Source organism: Sciurus vulgaris (genome assembly GCF_902686455.1).
Source record: "Sciurus vulgaris genome assembly, chromosome: 16".
NCBI lineage: Eukaryota > Metazoa > Chordata > Mammalia > Rodentia > Sciuridae > Sciurus > Sciurus vulgaris.
Window position 1 is genome coordinate 41,384,948 of NC_136477.1, and position 24,336 is coordinate 41,409,283.

At 38.1% G+C, this 24,336-nt stretch overlaps 1 protein-coding gene across 2 annotated transcripts in view; it reads left to right on the forward strand.

Annotated features, from left to right (window-relative positions):
- Window positions 1-628: 628 nt before the first annotated feature.
- The window catches only part of ZNF385D (zinc finger protein 385D), an 857,219-nt gene continuing 833,511 nt past the window's right edge, over window positions 629-24,336 (forward strand). For both annotated transcript variants that reach the window (XM_079114281.1, XM_079114282.1), the window contains exons 1-2: window positions 629-741; window positions 900-1,294. In XM_079114281.1, coding sequence (XP_078970407.1) covers window positions 1,189-1,294 — 106 coding nt within the window. In that variant the 5' untranslated portion in view covers window positions 629-741; window positions 900-1,188. The remainder of the gene's footprint in view (window positions 742-899; window positions 1,295-24,336) is intronic.

Sequence of the window (24,336 nt, forward strand, 5' to 3'; positions counted from 1 at the left end):
TGATCCCTGCTGATTTTTTTTTTTTTTCAGAGCTTCTCTTGAGAACAGGTAGAGTGGTGAGTTGTCAACCTCTCCACCTATGAATATTAGTATTCATAATGATGTTATTAAGAGTAATTAGCGACAACAATGAAAGACTAGCATGTATTGTATCCTTGGGGACTGTGTTCATGGTTATAAATTATTTTGGCCTCCACAGCATCTTGAAATCCCATGAAAAACAGTATCTTAGTGATTTATTTCAGATTATTGTACAAATGGCTCAACTGATATCAGAAAACAGTTTTATTTTGTTTGCTTCTTTGTGCTTCTGCAATTCAAAATGTGGTTCTTGGATCACAGCTGCTACCAAACCATTAAAAATGCAGAATCTCAGGCCCCCCTCCGAACTATTGTATTAGAATCTGAACTTTAGCAAGATCCTAAGGTGATTCCTGTGCACAGTAAAGTTTGAGAAATGTACATCTAAGTTCCAGCACAGATCAGTAGTGTTGTTGTGTCTGTGTGCACGCTGGGGGTGGATAGGAGGGAGGGGGGATATGAATGGGAGAAAAATCAGGTAAGGGAAGAAAAATCTGAGGGATTTGTAGATGCAGGACTTCCCTGTATATTTGCAGTAGCTTCATCCAATCTCTTTCAGCTGCTGCCTGAGGTTGTTGAGGTTAACTATTGAAAAACAGGGTGGGGGAGTTGTTAGGTACTGCACCCAATTCAGAAGGATAAAAGACTTAGGCACAAAAGGTAAGCCCCTTTTCTGAGCCTCCAGGAGCAGCTCACTAGGGCTCATTTTCTACATCTCTAGTTTCTGGATGCATTTCTCCTCGCATTTCCCCTTAACACTCTCGACCCACTCATTCCATTAAAGGTACTTCTCCTCTAATCCATCTCCCTCTCTCCAGCGCCCCCCAGGCCGGGCCCCTCCCTCCACGCCAGCTCGCACCTCTTCTCCACCCGGTGCACCTGGGGCTGGCGCGGGCTCAGGACGCGTGCGGAGCGCCGCGAGCGCGGCGGAGGCAGAGGCGCGCTGACTGCCACCTCCAGCCCGCGCCCCAGGGACAGCTCGCGCGGAGCAACGGGCACCATTCTCCGCGGCCGCTGCTCACCGCTTGCCGCGACCATAGCCGCCGAAGCTACCGGCAGGCAGCGTGCGTCCCCGGGACAGACAGCCCAGGAGGCTGCTCCTCCCGGATGCCAGGGCCAGGGCGCCGGGCGACCGGCAGCAGGAGGATGAAGAGCTCAGCGGGTGGAAGGAGAGAAAAGCTCCTGGGGATGCCTAAAGCTGAGCCCGGCCACGGTAAGTTGAGCGCAAAAGGAGAAGGTGTAGCCGCTTGGGCGGTAGAGTTGGCTGGGGCGCAGGGCGTGGGGCTGGGGTTGCGCCCCTGCAGGATGCGAGGCACTCAGTGTTGGGGGGCGCGTTGGGGGCGCCGAATGAATATTTGCATTACCCAGACACTGGACCACCTCCGCCGTACTGCCCACTATGGGAATGGGAGTCCTGCCTCTTGTACTCGGTGCCAAGGATGAGAGATGTGAGGTTGTGGGGCTAGAGTGGAGCTCCAGGTACTCCGTCACCATTCGCTGCTGCGGAGCACCAAGGGGCAGAAGAGACAGCGTTGGGGCGAAAGGGCCAGCCTGGCTCTGGCCAGAGTCGAGGACCGTGTAGCCAGAGACGGACGCCCTGCTGGCTGTCTCCTATTGGGTGTGTGCGGGCGCGCTCTCTCCTCGGGAATCCTGGCGAAGTTGTTGGGATAAGGAAGCACAGCGGGCCAGCTTCCTGGCCTCTTTTTTCTTCTTCTTTCTTTCTTTCTTTTTTCTTTTCCTTTTATTTTCCACTTCATTTTAACAATAACAACAGCAACAATAATAATAAAACCTGTTCAAGATGCACACGATTTGAAGGCAAGGTGAGGAGCTATTGAGTTCCAGGAAACCGCCCTTCAGGAGAATCCCTTTCACATTTGGGGTGGAGTTGGAAGGGCACCTATAAACCAGAGCCCCTGAATTTGATTGTCCTATTGGCCAACTGGTAGTTTGGACCCAGGGAACCAAGTTGGAAGAGAGTACAGGGTTGGCATACCCTTGACTTCTTGTACCAATAGAAGTTTTCTTTTAAGTGTGAATTGGGGTCAGGTGATACCCGCAGCCTCTAAAATGGTGCCCGATTTCCAATCTGTCGGGATTTCGTGTGTTTCTTTGTAGCAGTGTTTGTCTGCTTTAGCTTGAGCTGTTTGTGATTTCAAGCAAGTAATGAGAGCTCCCTGGGCTGTTGAAAATCTCCAAATTCTGGAACCTTGAAGAGACCGCTAAGAACACCCTACACGCTAGCTGTGACCAAGGACCCTGGAGCTAGCTGTGTTCTATGACATTCCTGTAGTGCTTTTTGGGGGATGTGATAGGGAAAACTGTTCTCCTCGCTGAAGCTGTTTGCTAGTTGGTCTGTTAAATGAGCCTTTCAAGTGTCCACTCAGTGTTCTGGTTCACCATTTTTTTTTTTTTTTTTTTTCCTTAAATTCACTGGAAAGGTTTCTCTCTCTCTGGCTTCTCCCCACCCCCACTTTCCCCACTCTTCCCCCTGGAAATTAAAAAAAAAAAAAAAAAAAAAAAAAATTGGCTTTTGCTCTGTAATTCAGTCACACTTCTTTGGTCTGTAAGCATGAAAGGCAAATATGGGTCATTTCAAATTATGTAGATTGATGCAGCACAGCATGTCTGGGGTTTGCAGCAATTTCTTTACATTTCTTTCCAGATGTTCCTCCGAAATGAACTTGAGCACTGTATTCATGGTGCTAAAATATAGACAAGGCGAATGGGCAAACATCTTTAGTCAATATACTTTTTCAAATTAAGAAAATGAAGGGTTGAAAGTTGTCTGTTTTAGGAGGAACACCTTTAAGTCCAAAACTAGAGCTTCGTGGAATATTTTTACTCTGATACAGCCGCTGAGGGACTTTTGGAATCATTTAATAGCACCCAACCCTTGTTCTTACTCTCTGTGCATCAAACTTTATAGCTCCCTGTTAAATGCACGACAACCCCAAAAAGGTGGTATTGTGGTTACCGTTCCCACTTTGTAGATAAGGAAAGGGAGTTTTAGAGATGTTAAATTGGAAAAGTCCCAGAGTTAGTATTTTGGAACCCAATATCTTGATACTCCAAAGCCGGTTCCATTTAATACCATATAACCTCTTCGAGCCTCATTGGAAAATTGAGAGGACTGGACCTCTAAGTCTCATGAAAAATCAGGTCAGTGATGGCATTATCATAGATCGATTTATCCACAATCATTTCGGATTTTTCATGTAACTGTATGGAACGTGAGACTTGAACTCAAACAAATATTATGTGGCGTTTATATAATTCAACCTGCCAACTCTGGACAGGGCTAAACTCTAAGATCTTGGTGTTCATCTTGATGATGATCTATGAGTTGCCTTATGCAAATCTGGGGGACTATGTCACAGCTCTTAATGATGTGTAATTTACAACATCAAACGTGTCTGATGCTAACGTCGCATTGGCATGAGTCTGCAGAGTTATCCTGAGGTGTACATGGACACTCGTATTTCATTCAGAAAGTTTATAATTAAAGCACAGAGCCTAACAGAATGTGGAATTTCTATTAAGTGTTATGAATAGCTTGTTTTAAATTGTTTTAAATTTTCAATGGTACTTTCAAAACAATTACTCCCCCTACTGTGATTTGCTATTTAACAGGTGCATCAAAAATTCAATAATGAAAAATGTTTGCAAATCAACAAAACAGTATTTCTTCTACAGCAACAGTAGCCCACTCACATGTAATTTAGGGTTTATTTTATTTGAAATTTAATTAGAAGGTTGCATTTCTCCTTGCAATGTGTATTCAGGGAGGTGAGTAGATGTCATTCTGTTATTTTTCCCTCATAATCATCAAATTCATCAACTCTTTATTCATGTGTTCCTTAGATAAGTTATATTAGTGCTTGTGTAAAGATACTGAGGTTTTAAAGCAAGGAGTGAGAACAACAAGAGAAGATACGTTTGTCCTGTTTCTTCACAAGCTATAATGATTATTGTTTGGAAGTGATAGATTGTAAGTCACAGATTTGATATGCTGGCACGTGAATTATCAAAGAAAAGATGGTCAAATACATTGGGACATTAATGCTGTTAATATTCCAAATGTGGGACCAACTTTGGAAAATAGAAAATCTAAAGTTATCAAAGATATTTTACTGTATTTCTCTGTACTTGCATGAAATCTTATTGTGCTTTAAAATAAAACTGAAATTTTCTGTCCCATTAAGCTGTTGGTTATTGCCATGGTTTCCCTTTTAGGGTTAAATTGTGTTTCTAGTAGTAACATAGCATTGCAGGAAATACAAACTTTTGTGCTCTCTCAATGTATTTGGGGTCTTAATGGGTCATATTTTGCCTACCATAAATATATTTCTAAATATGTAAAGGTTTAACAGAGGCATAAAAATAATGTGATAATATATGGAGATTTGTTTATTTTTTGGCAGTAGAAACTAGAGTACAGTATTAACTAATTGTCAAATGATAAAATTGCAAAATATTTCCTGACAATGGGAGTCTTGTAAATGTTTAACTATATCACACAGCTGTATTTTCTGTTGTGTTTTGAGAATGTTTAAGTTCCATATTTGCACAATAAGCCCAATATTTTTAGGTATTATTTGGTGATTTGAACAACCAGACCTCTAGAAGGTAATTTAAACTCTAAACATGAAACACATTGACATCACAGATTGAAGACACTAATAGTGGAAAGGGATTTGCAATTTTGAATGTTTCAAGGGTTTGAATCTCAAGGTAAATGGCACTTCTTATTTTTCTGATGAGAGTTTTAAAATGAGAGTTTGAATAAAATCTGGGTTGAAAATCAAGCAAGCACTTAAATAACACTTAGGAAGTTGAGATGAGCTTATGTAGAGTACATGCCTGAAATTTGCTAGTATAATTTATATTTCGAACAAGTAGATAACATATTGGAGATTATTTAAAATTTTTCAGCACATTAAAATGTATATATCTTCTGAGGTCTGCTAAAATTAGTGATCGTTCTCTGTTGTAGATTGAATATTTGTGTCCTCCCAAGTTTCTTACCTAACTGCCAATATAATAGTATTTGGAAGTGAAACCTTTGAAAAGTAAAGTTAGATGAGGTCATACGGGTGGCACTCCATAATGGAATTTGTGTTCTTATAAGTTGAGCGAGAAACCAGAGACCTGTCTTTCTCTGTCAGGTGAGGATACAGTAAGGCAGCAATCTACAAACCAAAAAGAGGGTCCTTACCCATCCCTGAATCTGCTGGCACATTAATCATGGTCTTTAGGGTCTTTAGAACTGTGAGAAATAAACATTAGTTATTTAAGTCACACAGGCAGCCCAGATGGATGAAGACATTCCCCTTTTGGGGAGAACTCCATTCTTAAAAAACAAACAACTTGTAATGAGAGAAAATTTAAGAACCCTAATAGGCAGAGATGAACCAAATTTCTTTACATAGCCTTTATCCTGTTTTAGATTTTTTTTTTTCAGATAATTCTGTACCACTTATAGTATATTGCCTAAGTTGGGGGTGTTTCAAACAGTCTCATTTCTATTCCTCTGATGAGTCAATAGAGACTATTGAGACAGAGTTCCAGTGTGGTAGAGTGACATTTAGACCATCGAATGTCTTTAACTCTTTATCTACAGTGTCTTCCAGCTCTGCATTTTATTGTGTGCCTTATTTGGAACACAATAGGATAGTTTGCCCCAATCTCTGTGGAAATACATCGACTCAAATAATCAAGCACACAGGATTTCTAAACTGGTCTTGTAGGTGAGAGCTTTTCAGCCGAGGATTTTCTTTCTCCATAGTAGTATAGCCCATCTTCTGGGCACAGGACCCATCTTGGCATGCTATGCTTGCCCATTAAAACCATATGCACCCACGAGATAAAGAAATACCATTATTACACTACAGCCTTCGGGAGCTCCATGTGAGGATTTTCCCAAGGGTCTTTTACAACGTGGAGTCAGACTTTGTGATCTTGTTATCTACTCCACTTCTATTATGAAGTTACTGTAATTTTTGTAGTGTATTACTACAGTTTGTTACAGATTTCTTTCTCTTTTACTCTTCCTTCTGCCCTCAAGAAAAATGAAAGAAAAAGGAATGAAATATTGACAGAGTATCTTTATTTTTGGGTGCTCCTTTTACATAGGTCTAGCATATGAAACTGCAGAAGGCATCCTGAAAAATCTAGGTTTGAAAAATGCATTTAGTTAAGTACATTTCTTTGGAGCACGTCTGCTTCCCAAAGTCATCCAGAGCACCTGGAATTGGAAGAGTAAAGGCTGCATGTGTAGTGTGGAGATCTCAGATGGCCATTGGTTTCCCATGCGTGGTAAAAAATCTGACATTAAATTCATAGAGACAAAATCATCATTAAACATGGTGTAGCATTTAAGAGTGAGCTTGAGAACTAGAATGTGTTTGGATCGAGTCACAGAATTTGGTCAGCTTACTGCATGTCTCTCTGTTGCAGTGTCCTCTTCTGGACATGGTGGTAATGAATCTCCGGGTTGAATAAAGACTTGGCAAGGTAATATATAAGAGTGCTTCAAGTAGTGCCCAGCGTGTAGTGGATAAGCCATGGGTTCTGGCTATTTTTACCATTATGTCTTAGTTTCCTGTGGTTACTGTGTTCAGTACAAATTATGTATTCCTATCCTGCGTCACCTGCACCAAGCAAATTACCACAAATATGGTCCACTTGAAACAGGAGACCTGTCTGAAAACGGCCAACAGCGGACTGAAATCAAGATGCTGGCAGGGCTGTGGTCCTTCAGGAGGCTCCAGGGACCAGTCTTCTTTCCTGGCATCTTCCAGTGTCTGTCATTCCTTGCTCTGTGGTCCTATGGTCACTGCCATCTCTGCCTTTTTCTTCTGTGTGTGTCAGCTCTCCATTTTCTCTAAGAACACTTGTGACTGCATTTAGGTTCTACCCTGATCATCCGGGATGATCCCCCCCTCAGTTCAAGATCCTTCATTTACTCACATCTCTGGAGACCCTCTTTCCAAATAAGGTAACACCTACAGGTTCTAGGGATTAGGAATGGACGTATTGTTGGCAAGGGATGGGAGCACATTGGGGGTATGTGTGCATTATTTTGTGTACCACAATCATCATCTTTGTATTTTTGCATTATGCTAGTTGTATGAAACTAGCTGTATGAAACTGAAAAATGCAGAAATGGCCGTTAAGTTTAACACATTTTAAAAATGTGTTATTGTACCTAGTATTTAAATTTTAACAAATTTTGCATCAAATACTTGCAGGGCAATCAATTATTTTACATTCTCTTAACTATAACATACTGCAGTTAATAAATATTTGAGTCATTACTGTGTTCCTGTAGAATGCTAATGCTTAGGATATCAAAGTTGACAGGAGAAAATAGACCCTATCCTTGTGCAGTGTAAAGTCTAGGGTATAAATAATAGCATCACTCAAGACAATTGCTGCCTTATTTTATTGAGATGTTCTGGTTAATTAGACTGGTTTAATCGAAAAATTAACCATTTTCTGAAATTTTGATTGTTTTTTACGTTCATTTCTAAAAAACATTAGTTGATTTTTCTGACCTTAGAGACTAGACAATGTTCACTTAATTACTTACTTTATCTTTGCAATTTTTGTATTAAAAATACACATAACAAAAATTGCCATCATAACCATTTCTAAGTGTGCTGTTCAGTGGCATTAAGTACATTCATATTGTTCTACAACCATCAATACCTCCCTCTCCAGAATTCTTTTCCTTTTGCAAAGCTGAAATGCAGTATCTATTAACCAATCACTCTCAGTCCCTTATTCCCTTCAGACCCTGGCAACCACCCATCTACTTTTCTATTTTTTTTTTTTAATTTTTTTTTAGTTGTCGATGGACATAATACCTTTATTCATTTATTTTTATTTTCTTGTGGTGTTGAGGATTGAACCCAATGTCTCACACGTGCTAGGCAAGTGCTCTGCCACTGAGCTATGATCTCAGTCCCCCTTCTACTTGCTGTCTGCATGATTTTAACTCCCATGAGTACCTCATACAGGTGAACTCACACGGGGTGTGTGTGAATGTGAGAGAGGGAGGGAAAGAAGCACATGCATGTGACAGGATTGCTTATCTCCTTCAGGCCACTCATGTTCTGTCATCCATCTGAACTACCTTCCTTGTTAAAGCCAAATGATCTTCCATTATACTGGGGTTTCTTACATGTGAATGATGCTGCTGTGAACATGTACAGTTGTCTCCTCAAGACTGCCTTCAGTTCATTTGGTAGCCCATGTCAAGTGAAATTTCTGGCTCATGTGGGGTTTCAAGTGAAATTTCTGGCTCATGTGGGGTTTCTATTTTTGACTTTTTGAGGGATGATCATCCTTTTGTTCATGTTGAACTTATCATTTTTTTTTTTACATCCATAGAACCCCAGGTTTCCACCCTCCCTACATTCTCACCAAGGTTTACTTTATTATTATTATTATTTTTTTTTATGATAACTATCCTAATGGGTGTGAGATAGTACCTCACTACCATTTTGATTTGCAGTTAAAGGTAAAGGTAATGTTGAGCTTCTCCTGTGCATAGCCATTTGTACATCTTTAGAGAAAGTTCTGTTCAAGTCCTTTGCCCATTTTTTTCAACTGGGTTTTATCCATTCAATTTTTAGATTTATATGTATTTTGTAGTTACATATGTATTTTGATAATTCCTATTAAATTTACAATTTGCAAATATTTTCTTGTACTTCATTGCTTTTTTTACTCTGGGTAGTGTGTTTTGTTGGACAACATTTTAAAATTTTCATCAAGTACAATCTGTCCATATTTTTTTCTTGTTGCTGGGCATTTGGTGTCACAGTTAAGACATCATTGTTTATTCTTAGCCTTTGGGGAGAGTAATATATATAAGATACCTTAGAAATGATTATCAGTAAATTAAAGACTAGAGTAAAAATGAATAAGCTATAATTTAGACTATGAGATGTTCATGTCATAACCATAATATTGAACAGTAAGAGCTACAAAACTCAGATAGCATGAGCCCATTTACATAAAGTTCACTGTTGAGTAAGGTCCATGTGTGAACTCGTCTCCATTACCTTTGGGCAGGTTGAGGCTCTTGGTATTGGTTACATGGGTCTATAAATTTGTAAAAATTGAGTTGTGCACATCTTATCTGTTGGGCACTACTCTGTATTTGAATTGTACTTCAGAATAGTGAAAGTTCACAGTTACTCACTGAGAAACTCACGATGATGAGAAATTTCTGTAAGAGTAGGAAAGGCAAGTAATGAAGTCCTGAAACCCATTGTCTGTGGGGCTATGCACTCACTACTCTTGGTCCATAGATGAGGCCGTGAGATTTTAAATAACCATCAGACTGAAAAAAGCAGACATAATTGAAAGTATATTTATCTAGGAAAAAAACATTCCTGGAACTGAACCTAGAGAGATTTTTTCCCATGAGTTTTCTTAAAGAAGGAACTGAATGGTCCAGGGAAGGACATTGTTAATGTAGCAAACACTTTCATAAGAATGGTTACAGAGTATACAGCAATTCATCTCCTGGAATGCCTTCTGGTCTGGCTTAACTGCAAATATTTCACAGTTTCTAGAAGCATGAGAGGGCTATGTACCCCTTAGACAATGCCCTATCAAGTTTGGTCCCTTTAATGATACTTCCCATGATGCTTGTGGGGCACTGAGCTTGAACTCACAAATTCCAAGTGCTGTTCTTCTATGTGATGGGTTAAAGGCTGGGGTCAGCTTGACTCTTCAGGGAACCTGAGAAGATAGATAAGTCCTAGGGAAGATATGCTTCTCTCTGAGATGGCAGTGGCAAGTGTAGTACAGACCCACCTTAAATAATAAGTAGGGCAGGTTGAACTCAGATTTTCCTTGATAATTCAGTCCTTACAAATCTCCTTGAGCATCAGAAATCTAGAATGTGTGCTCCATTATGACCAGAGCTGTATCTTATTAATCTGTCTCCTGCAGTGAAGAGATACCTTGAAACATTTGTCGAATGAATAAATTATTAAATTCTGCTATGTGGTAGACATAGAAGTTGTAAAAAATTGAGTTGAATAGCTATCAGAATCTAAAGACGCTCTGAAATTTGCCTTAAAAGCAGCATAATAATTACTGGATTTTGATGTGCCTTGTCATTTGTTCTCTCCTGAATAAAGTAACACAGCTCAATTACTGGTTAATTGAGAGTTTCTAGTAGGATGACTAAAGTATTTGGGATCTTATAAAAAAGACTTTGTCCTTAGAAAATTGCTTTCAAACTTCCATTTGTTAGTTCTGGTGGAATTTGATCAGCACTTTGGATTTGTAACAAGTTCTTCTTAATTAGTGGCATAATTATTTATTAATCATAGATTATCCCTGATGCCAATTATCACTCTGATGCTACATAAATAAAATATTGATGCATGTTAACCTGAAGAGGTGGTACTTGGAAAAATAAGAAATAGTTTGTCTTTTTACATCATAAATTAGAACATGTCTTAATTTAAGTTTTTAATGTTGAGAATAAGGACTCTAAAGAAAGACAAAAGAAAGAATTCATTTCTAAAAAGGTTGCCCTTAATAAAATCAAACTTACTCCAATTAGGATTGTTTTAGTATGCTAAGAAAATTTGAAAATATAATAGCATAACAAATTTGATAATGTTAGTTTTTAAAATAATGTAATTTACATTTCCAGGTCCATTTTGAGCAAAACTATATTCATCTTTTCCTACTAGTTTATGTGTGGAAAGATTACATTGCAATAGTATTTCAGAGAATGCAAAAAGTAGACATGTAATATTTGTTTCTTCCTGCAGATTAGATTGCTAGCCCTTACCACTAGGTATTTTTTTTTTTTAAAGAGGAAAAAACGCTATGAATGTCAGGTTATTTCTAAGGCAAAATAACTTGTGGGTGGTGAAGGTGGATTATGAACTAACCACATCTGAGTGAAGTCTGATGTTCTCTCTGCTGCCCTGAATAGCCCCCCCCCCTCCTCTTTTACCATCATTCCATACATTGGAATGATGCCCTGGGGGACAGGGATAGTAAATGAGTGGGACAGAGATGAGAACAATCAGTGGCAGTATGAAGGCAGCAATAATGAGACTTTAATTCGAAAGTTGCGGTGAAAGGTGCTCCAAGATGGGCTTTCTAACCATATTCCAGATGTGACGTGAAGACAGACTAATTTTATGCAAATGCTGAAGTGACTTTAGCAACTATTTTATATACCTCGATGTGGTCCTTTAGGAAAATTGTCAGGACCATTACTGTCTCTAAATTGATTAGGCTAATTTGGTACTCTAAAAGACATCTTCGTGTAAATTAATGCTGCCTTTTACATTCTGATTATAGCAAATGGCTTGCTTCCTATTCCCAAGTTTGAAAGTTTCCTATCTCTGCATTCTGTGCTTTCCCAGTTGTTGGCTTTCCTTTTTTGTTTCTTGCCACATCAGAACAATGAATCATCTTGTCCATTAGCTGAATTTGGAAATTTTGTGTTATTCAATGAATTTGTTTTTACCTCACCCTTGATGATTTGAAACCTGGGAACTTAAGTACTTTCCCAAATGTGTTTGTGATGCAACATCAACTAGTTTTGTTTTGAGCAGCAGGAGGCTGCAGTATATATATTTTTTATCCTTATAAATCAAATAACACATTTTAGTAATCGCCATTGCATTGTGTGTTTCGGAATAATGAAAGTTTGGGGATAATAATGGTGATCTCTAGAGGGGCAGCATAATCAAATCATATGAGAAGGCTCTCGATTTTTATAACCTGAAAGAAACAGAAATGTGCCAACTGAGTGATCACCCTGATTAACGGCATCTCCTAGGGATACAGGTATTCAGTTTTATTTCATGAATTACACTAAAGACTCAAAACATTCAAGTAGGAGCTTTGTTCCTTCATTTCTAACAGTCTTAAAGTATGGGGCGAACAGAGGGACATGCATATGCCAACACTTTGTGCCCTTATGCTCCCTACCGGGAACAGTGCAAACACAGGCATTGGAATTTGCTCTATTTCAAAAGAATTTTTAAGACTTCAGATTATTGCTTTGTCACTAAACAGCAATGATTCTTGGAAGTCAGCTCTTACTGATATGTCAAGAAATGGAGTCTAATACCTGATGATGGTAAGAAATTATTGAAGTTTGGTTCCACGCCATAACGTTTGTGGAGTGAGGTATGCCCTTCAACATACTGCCAAGCACTGCACAAGACAGATCATGCCTGGAACTTGAACAGTGCACTGCCCTGGTGAATATGTCTGTGTGGGTATGGAGTGGAAGGAGTAGATGCAAACTAAAAGAGTTTAGAAGTCATTGAGAGGTTAGCCTGAAGATGGCTTGGCAGACTATCGTGGAAAATCTAAAAGTAGTTTGCTCCGAAAGAGTAAGATGACCAGGCACATATTTTAAAGGAAGAAATCCTGCTCTTAAAACAGAGCAGCAAAGGTTTGCTTAGCTTCTGCTTATTAGTTCCTGAAATGTTTTAGAAAATGAAACAAGTTATAAGAATTCAACTGTGAAGACTTTCCAAGTTAACATCAGAAATATCCCCAAGGAAGATATCATGAAAGCTAGTCAAGTAGCTACAGCTGTAGTAATCCCAGCCTCCCTTGTGGCCCATAGTTCATAGCTTTTTCTCTTACTTTCCATTCAAGTCTAAAAATTGGGCCCATAAACAATATTAAAAACTCCATTATACACTAAAATTATCTTTTATTGAATATTGTGCTGCCTTAGCCCATATATTAGATTCTCTCTTTTAACGTAGATTAAAAACATAATCATGTAGCCAGGCAGCATAAGATGTCTTAACATAAATGATATGTGTGTATAATAACTCTTTTGGATTTATCTATTTCATAACTAGTTCTCTTATGGATGATTGACTGCCCCTGTAGGACATCATTTCTTATCACCTTTACTATCGTTATTTCAAAATATGTTCATCATTTCACCCCTTTTTAACATGACTCTCTTTGAGCATTAAGGCTGTGGATTTAGCATGTAGTTCAGTGGTAGGGCACTTATCTAATGTGCATGAGGCAGTGGGTTTGAGCCCCAGCAGCACAAATATCCAGGCTGTTTTTCCAGAGTTTTTCTGTACATTTTAAAAGTAGATAAAATCTTAGAGTTACAATGATTGCTTTTTTTCTTCATTATTAACAAACACAGGGGAACCTAGAGGCCCTATGTCTATATTTACAAGTTTTGGCAGATCTCAACAACGTTAAGACCAATGTCAGATTCCATCCACATGCCCAAAGTAGCCTCTGCAAACATTCCAGGAAGGCTTAACTTTAGTTTTGAGCAAGACACAAAACTTTCCTGTTTCATTTTTCCTTCTTTTACAAAACTGCTACCAACTTATTTTAAAGGAGGTATTGGAGTTTATAAAGGCAGAAAAACATGTGTTGTATAATAATTCTTGTATATATAAAGTTATCTGAATCAATTCCAGCTTCCTCCTAGCATTAACCAATCATAGATTTTTAAATGGCCACGCAGAGAAGTTGTGCCACTTCACATTTTCTTTTTGTTTCCAACGTAAGTCAAAATATTTCACCATTGTCAAGTACTCAAAGCATTTTGCTTTTTGCTTTATATTAGAAAGGGGTCTTTTGCTGGCATTTCCTGAGTGCTGGACCCGGATGTGTAACCAGAGGGCTTATAAGGTCAGAATATCCATCCATTAAATTACATAGATGGTGCCAGTAACTGGTCATGAGTGTTTTCTTTGACCATTTAAAAATTAAGCTCCAATTAAACATCCATTCTCAATGCCACTCAGCCATTCTAATCTTGAAGAGCTTCCTTACGACAGAGGCCATTCTAAATTTTGCCCTGTTTTTCATGTCCTCTTCCCAATTCCTCTCTTACATTCAGAACATTATCTGGTTACTGCTCCTCAAATGAAATAAAGACCATTAGCAGGCACGTCTCCAAAATTTACCTCTTTCATTATAAGCCACAGCTTTATTTGTAACTATCTGGATTCATCTCTCTCCATCTCCAGAGGATGACTGTCCCAATGCCCGCTTACCTATTTAATGATCCTACTTGCTGCTGGGTGCCTCCTAAACATTTCATCAGTTGCTCATCCTCTCTCTTCAAAGTTCACTCCTTCCATCTTCTCTCCCTCCAGACTTGCTGCACTGTTTTCCATATAGAGCATCTTCCTTTAAGCTGCTGTCTAAATCTCTCCTTGGGATTATTGTCAGACTTGTGAGAAGGGCTGTCTCCATTGCTTTCCGTTCATTTTCTCACCTCGATTTGTCATGCCCCTGAGATTCTTTGGGAGATTACAAGGGAACTTGAAGTGTCAAATCCAGGAGTCTCCTCTCAGTATTAACTATTCCTGAACATGCTGAAATATTTGACAGTGCTGGCAAATATTTTTATTCATTCAACAAATATTGTGTGCCCAGAAATGCATAAGGTACAAATCCTGCAACTATGGATAGGCTTCAATACTTTCTTACACAAACCTTAGTGAAAACTGGGAAAGAAAAAAGACCACTCAAAATAAGGTATATGACATGCTTGCAATGATTAGAACTGTTTACTAATATTCCTTGTTCTCCTCCCTCATTACCTGGAAGAACTACAGTTTTCCAACTTCTTGAAGTCGAATCATTCTAGAAGTTACGTTTTGGCGATAGCCAACAAAATGCAAGTGGTAGTCATGTGCTGCTTTCTGGCAGAAGACTTCAAAAGCTGATATGTGAATTGTTATCTTCCTTTCCTTCCATCTCTGGGAGGAAAATATCTGTTTAGATATTGAAAGTTTTGTGAGCCTGTGACTCAGCAAGAATAACTTGGAGCAGAGGACCTGCTGACCTAGTAAGAGATGTTGTCTGAGCAAGAAACATGTCTTGTATTCCTTAAGTTCTAAGATTTTTTGGTTTTGTTACTTTGGCATAACCTAGCATATCCTAATACAGTGCTATACCGTTCGAATGTTAAGTAAAATACCGTCAATATGTAATTCTGTACCTCCAAGCATTTCTATTTATACTTCTAAACTTCCTACTGGGTTTTTCAAACTAGATGTTCCAAAGTCACCTTATACTCACGTATCAAGAAGAATTTCTTAAAAATATTAAAATGTTTGTAAGGACAATAAGTGATAGTGGGTTTCCTTGCTTTAATTTGATAGAGGGTCCCTGGAAAAAACCAATCCACAATCCATCATATGCATTTCTTAATGCACTTATTGTAATTCGGGACTACACTGAAGTTTTTATTTCCTCCTCCACAAACTTCTTGAAACTTAAAAACAATTCCAGTTCACTTAGAGATCTGCGGATAATGATATGCTCTGGTCTATTTTTCTTCCTATCTGAAAGCTTCATTGTGTTAAGACTGGGAAAGCACTATGTAATTATGTGTGTGAACTTCTTGATAATCTCAATGATGGAATTTTCTTTTTATGTGCTAATGCTTATTCCTGCACTTTTCATATAATTAATACACTCACAATAATGTAGGTCTTATTATAACTTTCTCTCTCATTACCTATACATACTGAAGATAGGGCATTGTCTGGATAGTAAATGTTTTGCTCACTTAATGGTACCCTCTGATTTTATTACCACCCTCACCTCTCATTCTTGATATTTTATCATATTTTCTCTTTTAAATATTTCTCCAAAGACTTAACTCTGTAATATGTTGAATTTCGTGTAATTGGGAATAACTTTGAATTGACAAAATGCAGAAATACACCATTTGGAGGTCTGTGCTTGAATTGTGTTCCTGTATCTCACAGGTTCCTGTGTTCTCTTAAGGGATTAAATTCTAGTCCCCTGTGTATACATCAATCCAATTTTGATATATACAACCATTTCTTTACATTTCCTTGAAATCTTAGCTATAAAAAGATGATCATTTGGGAAACAGAATTCTAGCATAGGAAATCTGCTAGAATTTCATTAACATAGAGGTTTCTATACCCAGGAGGAAAGGATGCCTTTGTGTTTGATTTGTCCTCTTTTCTCTTGGCTTTCTCTTGGCTTCCTTTCTTCCTTTAGGCCTTCCCTCCTTGTGGTTTTATATATATATATATATATTTTTTTTTAATAGGTGAACACAATACCTTTATTTTATTTTTATATGGTGCTGAGGATTGAACCCAGGGCCCCACACGTGCTAGGCAAGTGCTCTGCCACTGAGCCACAACCCCAGCCCTCTCCCTGTGTTTTGATCTACTTCCAAGAACCCATAACCTAGCATATCCTAACTGATACATAACCCAGTACTTCCAAGAACCCAGTATAAAAGCCTTTCAGTGTGATGCCAAAAGAGCAATCACATAAAGATCATATTCGAAACATCAACATAGGCAAAATGTTACAATATCTATCAAAAAACATTTCTGTGTGTTGCTATTTCATGTATCAACCATTTCACACTCAATACTAAGGGAAAAACAGCATCAGTGATGTATAAGCATAGATGCTTTAGTATTGTAACATTTGCATAGTTTAGATTCTGGCTTTTTGCATCCAGGTAATCCCTATTAAAGTAGTTAAATCTCAAGCTTTTTAAAACATGAGCGTGTGCTCACTCAGACCAACACATACTTACTCAAGAGTTTTTTTTTTTTTTTTTATTCCACATTCTTTTTACATGTTTGATCTTAGTAAAGAAGTCTGAAGAATTTTCAGCCTATGTGCACACAAGTGCTTAGAAGATAACATGGGAATTTACTGAGTTATGTGTCTGTTTGCTGTAATGTCTTTTCTGTACTTTCATGATTTGAAAATATATTGTTACTTATTAATGGACTCAACTGTTAAATTCGTGATGTGATTGGGTAGTGAATAAAAAATACATCTTAAGTTATTTCTTAGGTCAAGGGGAAATCAATTCTTATATTTTATAGGTTATTCATTGCCTGGATTCTTATTTAGTTTCTTGAAATTTTAGATCTCTTCTTCATATCATTGTGGGGTTAACTGACTTCTTGATCTCATTGCTTTCTAGCTTTCTTCAATACTTGCCACTTTAAAATTGTCTTTAATTTTTGTACACTCCTATTTTCTATATTTTACATCCTATGCTATCATTTTTTTGGATCTGGCTGTCATTTTAGTAGAACATAACAAGTAACTGTTAGAGAAATGTGTGTGTGTGTGTGTGATATAAAATATGTCAATCTTTGCAAACAACTTGAAAGCAACATATCAAGAACTTGAAAAACATGTGTCCTTGGATCTAACAAATCAACTCCTGGGAATTTCTTCCACAGTGTATTTTTAAATAAAAATATTTCAGTTCTCTTAAGAGTTAATGATAAACTCATAGTGGCAACTGTTTTTGCAAGACAGTGGCCACTATATAAATGACCTTAAAATGCAGCTCCGCAACAGGATTGGATATGTGATGTTGCAGAATATTGCTATTGATGTTGACATATACACACTGCATTGTAAGTAAACACAGGAGTCTCAACAAATGTATGATAGATATCTGGTTCTTTCCAATTTTATAAATGTACATAATAAAGGGTGTGGACAGTGCTGTGCAGTAAAACTTTCTGCAGGAAAGGTACAGTGCTCTATATTTGAGTATTCCAATATGGTAGATACTAGTAACATGGCTATTGAGAATTCAGAATGTGATTACAGCAACCAAAGAAATAAATTTCAAATTTTTCTTAAATAACCACAGTGCCACATTCTCCAGGGTGCTAATAATAGTTGTTTCTAGTAGGACTCATTGATTATATATTTTCCTGATGTTCTCTATTCTTTTCTATGCATTTTAAATGAAGTTACAATCAAAATATTATTTTGGAGATACCCTGCTTGGTGGATATTATTACACTAAAATTATGATATTCAATCATTCATAAAGTTTTTAATAATTCATAAATTATTTTCTTTGTAGCAATATTTCCATTATATTACAGATATTGTTAAATTTGAGTTGTTTGTGTCCCTTGGATTGAATTTGGGTTTTTTAAATGATAGAAAACATTTTTAAAAACAAATAATAAAAGCTGTGTCAGGTACTACTTTATGTGTATTAATTTACCTAATACTGGCTCTATTTTAAATATGTCCGAAATAATGTTATTTTCTAAATCTTACATGTGAAAAAACAGAAAAATGTAGATATGGATAACTTACATATCTTGCCTAAGATTTCTCAGCTAGAAAATAGAGGTGGGGCGGGAGGAATCTGACTCCCAGTAAGGTAATAGAAAAAGGCAATAATCAGTGTTTCTCCTTCCACTTTCAGCAGGGGACACTAGCAAGAAGCAGGTAAAGCATTAGACTGAATAGAACTGTGGTTTGACCAATTAAGAAAGGAGACAAACCAAGGGAACAAAAATAAAAAGGACTGAGGATGCATGTGTGTTCATGATTGGAATGCTAATCCTTGGAATTTATATTGTACAAGAAGGGAAAGGAGGAACTCCAAAATATGGTGGGGGTAGTGATAATAGTTGTTCCAGTACTGATATTAGAACATGCAATCAGGAAAGATGCGGATTGGAAAATGCAGGGAGTTTGAGATTTTGGAAGGTGTTGATTTGTTCATGGATTTCATGGCATGAAGAACAGTGTGTGGCTGAGGTAGGATGGAGGATAAATAAGGTCATTCTGGGTTAAGAAGGTGAAGAATAGGACTGCAGAAGGGATATATGACTGCATGTTAAAATCACCATGAATTATGATGCAAGTGGTTTTGGAGAGAGTAATTGTGAAGCAGAATCTTAAAATCTTGAAGGTGTTCATGGATGACTGGGACAAGGATAGAGGGTGGTGCTGTAGGCCAGTGACATATGATTGATCACTGTTTTCCATTGTTTGTTGTAATGCCAGGATCTGGTACATAGTTAGCCATTGTATCAGGATGTTGTGAGTTCAAGTTGGGCATGTTTCCTGCACTTGGTGGGGTGGGGGCTGCCAAATAGTACAGAGACTAGAATAATAAATCAGGGAAGAGTGATTGTATCCGGTATGAAATTTTCTGAGTCACTGACCTAGATGACAACCTGATGCTGCTTGGGCATGGATGTGGTCCAGGAGACGTGGTGGAATTCAGAGAGGGAGTGCCAAGGGCACAGCCTGTATTTCTACTATTTGGCATGACACAGACGAGAGAATGGCCTCGTTTTCCATGACTAGGGGGCCATCCACTGGAGGAGTTTCCAGCAGCAAGAGACTGTGGCAGGCCTGATGGATTTAGGTAGGATCAAACCTCCCACACCAGGGATTTGCTTGAGGTGAGACAAGTGAGGAATAACAAATGCTGTCCTCTAATATGCTGCCCTCAGAGGAAATCAACAGAAGAAATCCATAAATACAGCAAGGGCTTGTGGGACTGTTCAAGGAACAAATAATCATTAGGAAAAGACAGCCAAATCTCCACTGGCTAGCACAGCAGGAAACATCTTTTCTCCCTCATCTTCCTTCCTCCCTCATCTCCAGTTAAGACACCATCTGGAAAAAGAGTTGTGCCTTCAGATGAGGCCTCCTTTCCCTCCAGAGCGGAAGGAAGGATGGGAGCCATTAACCAAACAGGAGACTGAAGTTTTAACCCAAGTATGAGTGACTCCTGATCATTTGAAAAGGATGGACAGATTTTAGAATTAGACCAAAATGTGATTAAACCAGCTTAAAGGAACTTTAACATTTGGTAGTAGTTTTTGGAAAACTTTGTCTTCCTACTATTACCAGCTGAATATTTGTGGAATAAATGAGCAGCTCTGACTTGCTTATAAGTCACCCTTGCTTGCTTTAAGACCTGAGGACCTTTATAGATAAGTATTTAGTTACAGGAAATTATAGAGACCTGAATGGTGGCTATATCCTCATCAGGTCCTGAGGAAGCTACTCTCTAAATATGCGTTAGAGATGAATGATATTACAGGAATCAAATATCCAAAGAAACGTTTCAACTTGAAATCTAAGACTTTTAAGGTTTATCTTCCATCTGGGGTGTGATTCACAGCTCCTCTCAGAACATGCAAACCTTGGTCACGCCATGTCATGTGCAGGGACAGAGATCTTGTGTGAATGTGAAGGTGTGGCTCTGCTCACGTGGATGGATGTGAACGCCATCTAACCACCTTGTGCTGGTTGGGTGAACTCTGCTTGTATTGTGCCTAATTGAACATGTTCACTAGTTTACTGAAGGAGGAATATGAGGAACTCCCATCAAAGATTCTTAAAGACGAAACAGGTAACTGTTATCTTACTTTTTCCTTCTCACATTTACTGTGATGTGTAGGAACAGTAAGAATTGTGAACTACCTCTGATTTGGAGGTGTTAAAGGATTCTCAGCATTGCAGAGTGGAGGACAGTCTGTGATGTTCATTGTGCTAGGGGATCATTTTTGTCTTGCCTCTGTGTAAAGGAGTGTGTGTCAGGGATGCTGGCCTCTGAGGGCCCCCGGAGGCGGGCACACCCTGGCCTGATCTTCAAGATGGCGCCTGGCGCAGTGCCAGAAAAAGCTTGAAGCTGTTAACAAGTTTCAGGAAGTACTCCTGACTGGCTGATGTACCTTGTGCTTGGCTTGTGTACAGTACATGTTTTAGGTGTTTACTTGATGTGTCCATGCATTCGCCACAGGGACAACTTTCTGATTGGTCCCTGTATTCTTTATAACCTGGAGTAGTTCCGCATTGAGAGGCCTTTTGTCCACATTAAAGAGAAGAAGCCTCACTGCACCAAAAAAGGTGTAGGTGTTATCATTTCCTCCGCGGCGGGGGGAAGTGATAAGTGTGGACTGCTCAGATGAGGAAATGTTGATGTATTCCTTTTATGGTGGCTCTGAACAATAGGAGGCAACAATACAAAAGATACATGAAAGAGGACCCCACTTAAGGGTCAGTAAGAGGGGCACAGGCAATTCTTTCCTTTCTCTTCAGGTTGGCATCATTTTCTTTCTATCTTTGGAAAGAAAGCTAGCTTAAGTTCAGCACTCATACTTAACCTGATTTTTGAATTGTATTTTTTTTTTTTTTTCCGGGCAGGGAAACAATTCAGATTTTCTGACTATGAATTCTGGCAACCCGTAACTGTACTATTACTTAGAATCTATGTTGAAGATGTAAGAGTTAATTTTAAATGTGCTTTGTGCTGATGGGCATGGACTGAACGACATGTGTATATCGTTACTGGATTGTTTGTGATGGTTTTCACTTACACTCATTATCCAAGTTCTTGGATATGTTTGTGTTTTCAGTAATTTAGTTATGGCAGCAATACTGCTTATACTACAGTTTGGATGAAAATTGGATTCAGATTTATGAGTTGCTAGAATCTGGAAAACAACCCTCAAAGTATTTCTTACCCAGTTTGGCCAGGTTCATATAATAATTGTTCTTGATAATTTTTAGTAATTGTATCTTTGAGCATGCCTTATCTGTATCACCTGCTCATTTCTGAAACAAACTACTCACTTCCAGAAGATTCTAAAGAAAAATAGTGGTCTAAGGACAAAAATAGGTGAATATTATATTGCAGTGCTTTTTAGGAAAGGGCTTTGGTTGAGTCTTAGTGACTTTAGAATGCAGTGTATTCATTTAGCTGAACTAAAATTGTTTTGTGGTAAACAACACTTCTGGCTACTTTGCATTTGTTTCATAACTTGAGTGGTTATTTTATCAGGCTAATTACACTTTTAAGTTAACTTTTTAAATTTCAAGATAATGGTAGATCTACATGCAGTTGAAAGAAGTGATACTAAATGATTTTTGCAGACATCAGTGTAGCATTGTGGGTAAGAATGGTACTAAGCCACAAGGAGGAAGTTGGCTGAACCTGCTCTGACATGTCCTACTTATAGGACATTAGGTAAGTTATGCAGATTTACCAAGATTGAGTTTCTTATCAATGCAATGTGAAAAATAAGACCTCCCAGGATGATTTTGGATGTGGCTAAGTACAGGGTGTACCTTTTCACTCAATCAGCAGTTGTCCTCTTTAACAATAATGCTAAAATGCTTAATGAATCCTGGCTACCATTTTACTCCATGGGTGTACAGATCTCCTTCATGTCATAATGCAATGGAAAATATTACCTAGTACTCATATATTCTGCATGGGCACTCTTTGAGCAAATTGATTCCAGAAGAAAGTCATAATTGCATGTGGGAAAACAATTTGAACATTGGTCTTATTTTCAAAATATATTATCTCTTTGGACTGTTGTTAATTGAGTATATGTTTATCTTCAGATGTTGGTTAAATAGAATTTTGAAGACTATGTGTTCTCAACAAATACTGGTTGAATTATGGTTGTGTCAAGAATTGCCAAGCCCCAACTCACAAAATGTCTTGGTCTGTTGCTCTGAATGCTCAGTTTGAAATTAAATCACGAATTATGGGGAATATTTTTCATGGTGAAAAATTTATTAAGCTATCATCCCAAATTTGGGCTTAAGAATGAATACTTGAACACATGAGTAATGCTAATCTAAAGGGTTAGCTGCACTAAAAAATTTTTACTGAGATATTTCCCAGTCTCACATCTTTTTTCTTTTTATAAATAGTATCGAAGTCCAAGTGAAAAAGTAATAAAATAATGCAAAATGGAGATGTAATTATAAACAACAAGACATGCTAAAATGTTTTTCTAGTGTAAACCACAAGTAGGGTAAACTAAATTTGCGTTTGAAATACTGGAGTCATGGATAAGCAGTACAGATGTATTTTGGACATTGGCAATTTGCAGGACAGGAAAGACTTTAGGAATTTCTGCTTAACGTTTTGTGATTATATCCTGACCAATTGAATTGAAACATACATAGTTACAGCACAACCAAACTTTAGTTCACATTTTACACAAGTGCATTGTTTTTGACCATTATTTAATATTCTTTGGCTTTTATCTTAGAGTTTCATGAGTGATTGCATCTTACGTTATTAACTGGTCAATATCCTGTTCTACAATTCAGAACATTAAAAGAAAAATGACAGCAGTGCCTAAAAATTCATAGAAATTAATGGTCCTCAATACAGTTTTGAATCTTCATTTTATTTTCAAAGTCAGTGTGGTTGGTTCTATACCATAAATATTGCCTTAGAAATTACATAAGAGTTCAGGTGTCCTCTTGATTTATGGTCCACTATGTTCATTATCTTTCACCTATCCTTGATCATACATGCCTTCCAGTTTTTATGAAGAAGAATTGCCAGAAACAGTAAAATGTTGGGTTTGGTCCCAGAAATGTCAAATCTCATAAAAGATGTTTCACAAAATATGTTCAATTGCATTATCTTGTTTATTTCTCATTCTTGAAGAGTATGTATGAGGTAGGGAAAGCCACTGTCACCAGTGTGGCATGATGCAGGAGAGGGGGGCAGATAACTAACATTGAAACTCCTCACTTCTCACTCCACATCCAATAGTCTCCCTACAAAATCAGTTTCTCAAAACAGGAGCCCTGAAGACCAATATCTATTCACACCATGGCAGTGAGCATGGTGAATGAGTACCTCATATTGTAATCATCCAGGTCCAACTCGATGTTCTTCCGCTCCGTCAAACGAGTTCACTTGTGTTCCACTTCATAGGTTAATTCCATTCTTACAGCACTATCTTCCAGGTGCTGTGTATGTTAAATTTAATAAATAGTAGTTTTCACCCTTGAGAAGCGTACAGACCAGAGAAAGAAACAGACTTCTGGATTTTAAGAAAATATTAATGTGAAGGAAGATTGATTAGATAAATGAAAGATAGTAAGATTAATTGCTGCTGCCATGAATGAGAGGATTTGCTCTGGTTAGAGTTCCCTGCTTTCCAAACTACCCCAAGGAACATGATATGTAGCTCTGCCATTTTGGTGGCTTGCTTTATCTGCATGCTTGTGTTAGTTTGCTAGGGTTGCCCTAACAAAGTTCAACAGACTGGGGGGGCTTGGGCAACAGAAATTTATTCTCTTAGAATTCTTGAAGGTGAAAGATCCAGTGTCTCCAGGGTTGGTTCCTTTGCGGCCCCTTTCCTTGGTTTGTCAGTGGCCGCCACTTCCCTGTGTCTGAGCTTGGTTTCTCCTTCAGAGGTGTCTCTGTCCTCATTCCCTCTCATTATGAGAAGAGCAGCATGTAAGGATGAAGCCCAATGTGATGACCTCATTTCAACCGAGTTACCTCATTTCAAGATTCTTTCTCCAGATATAGTCACAACCTGATATTAGGTACTTAGAAATTTCAAGGGGACAAAACTCAGTCCATAACTTTGCCTTTATTTTTTTTAACAATGGACTTATATTATTTATTTAAAAGCC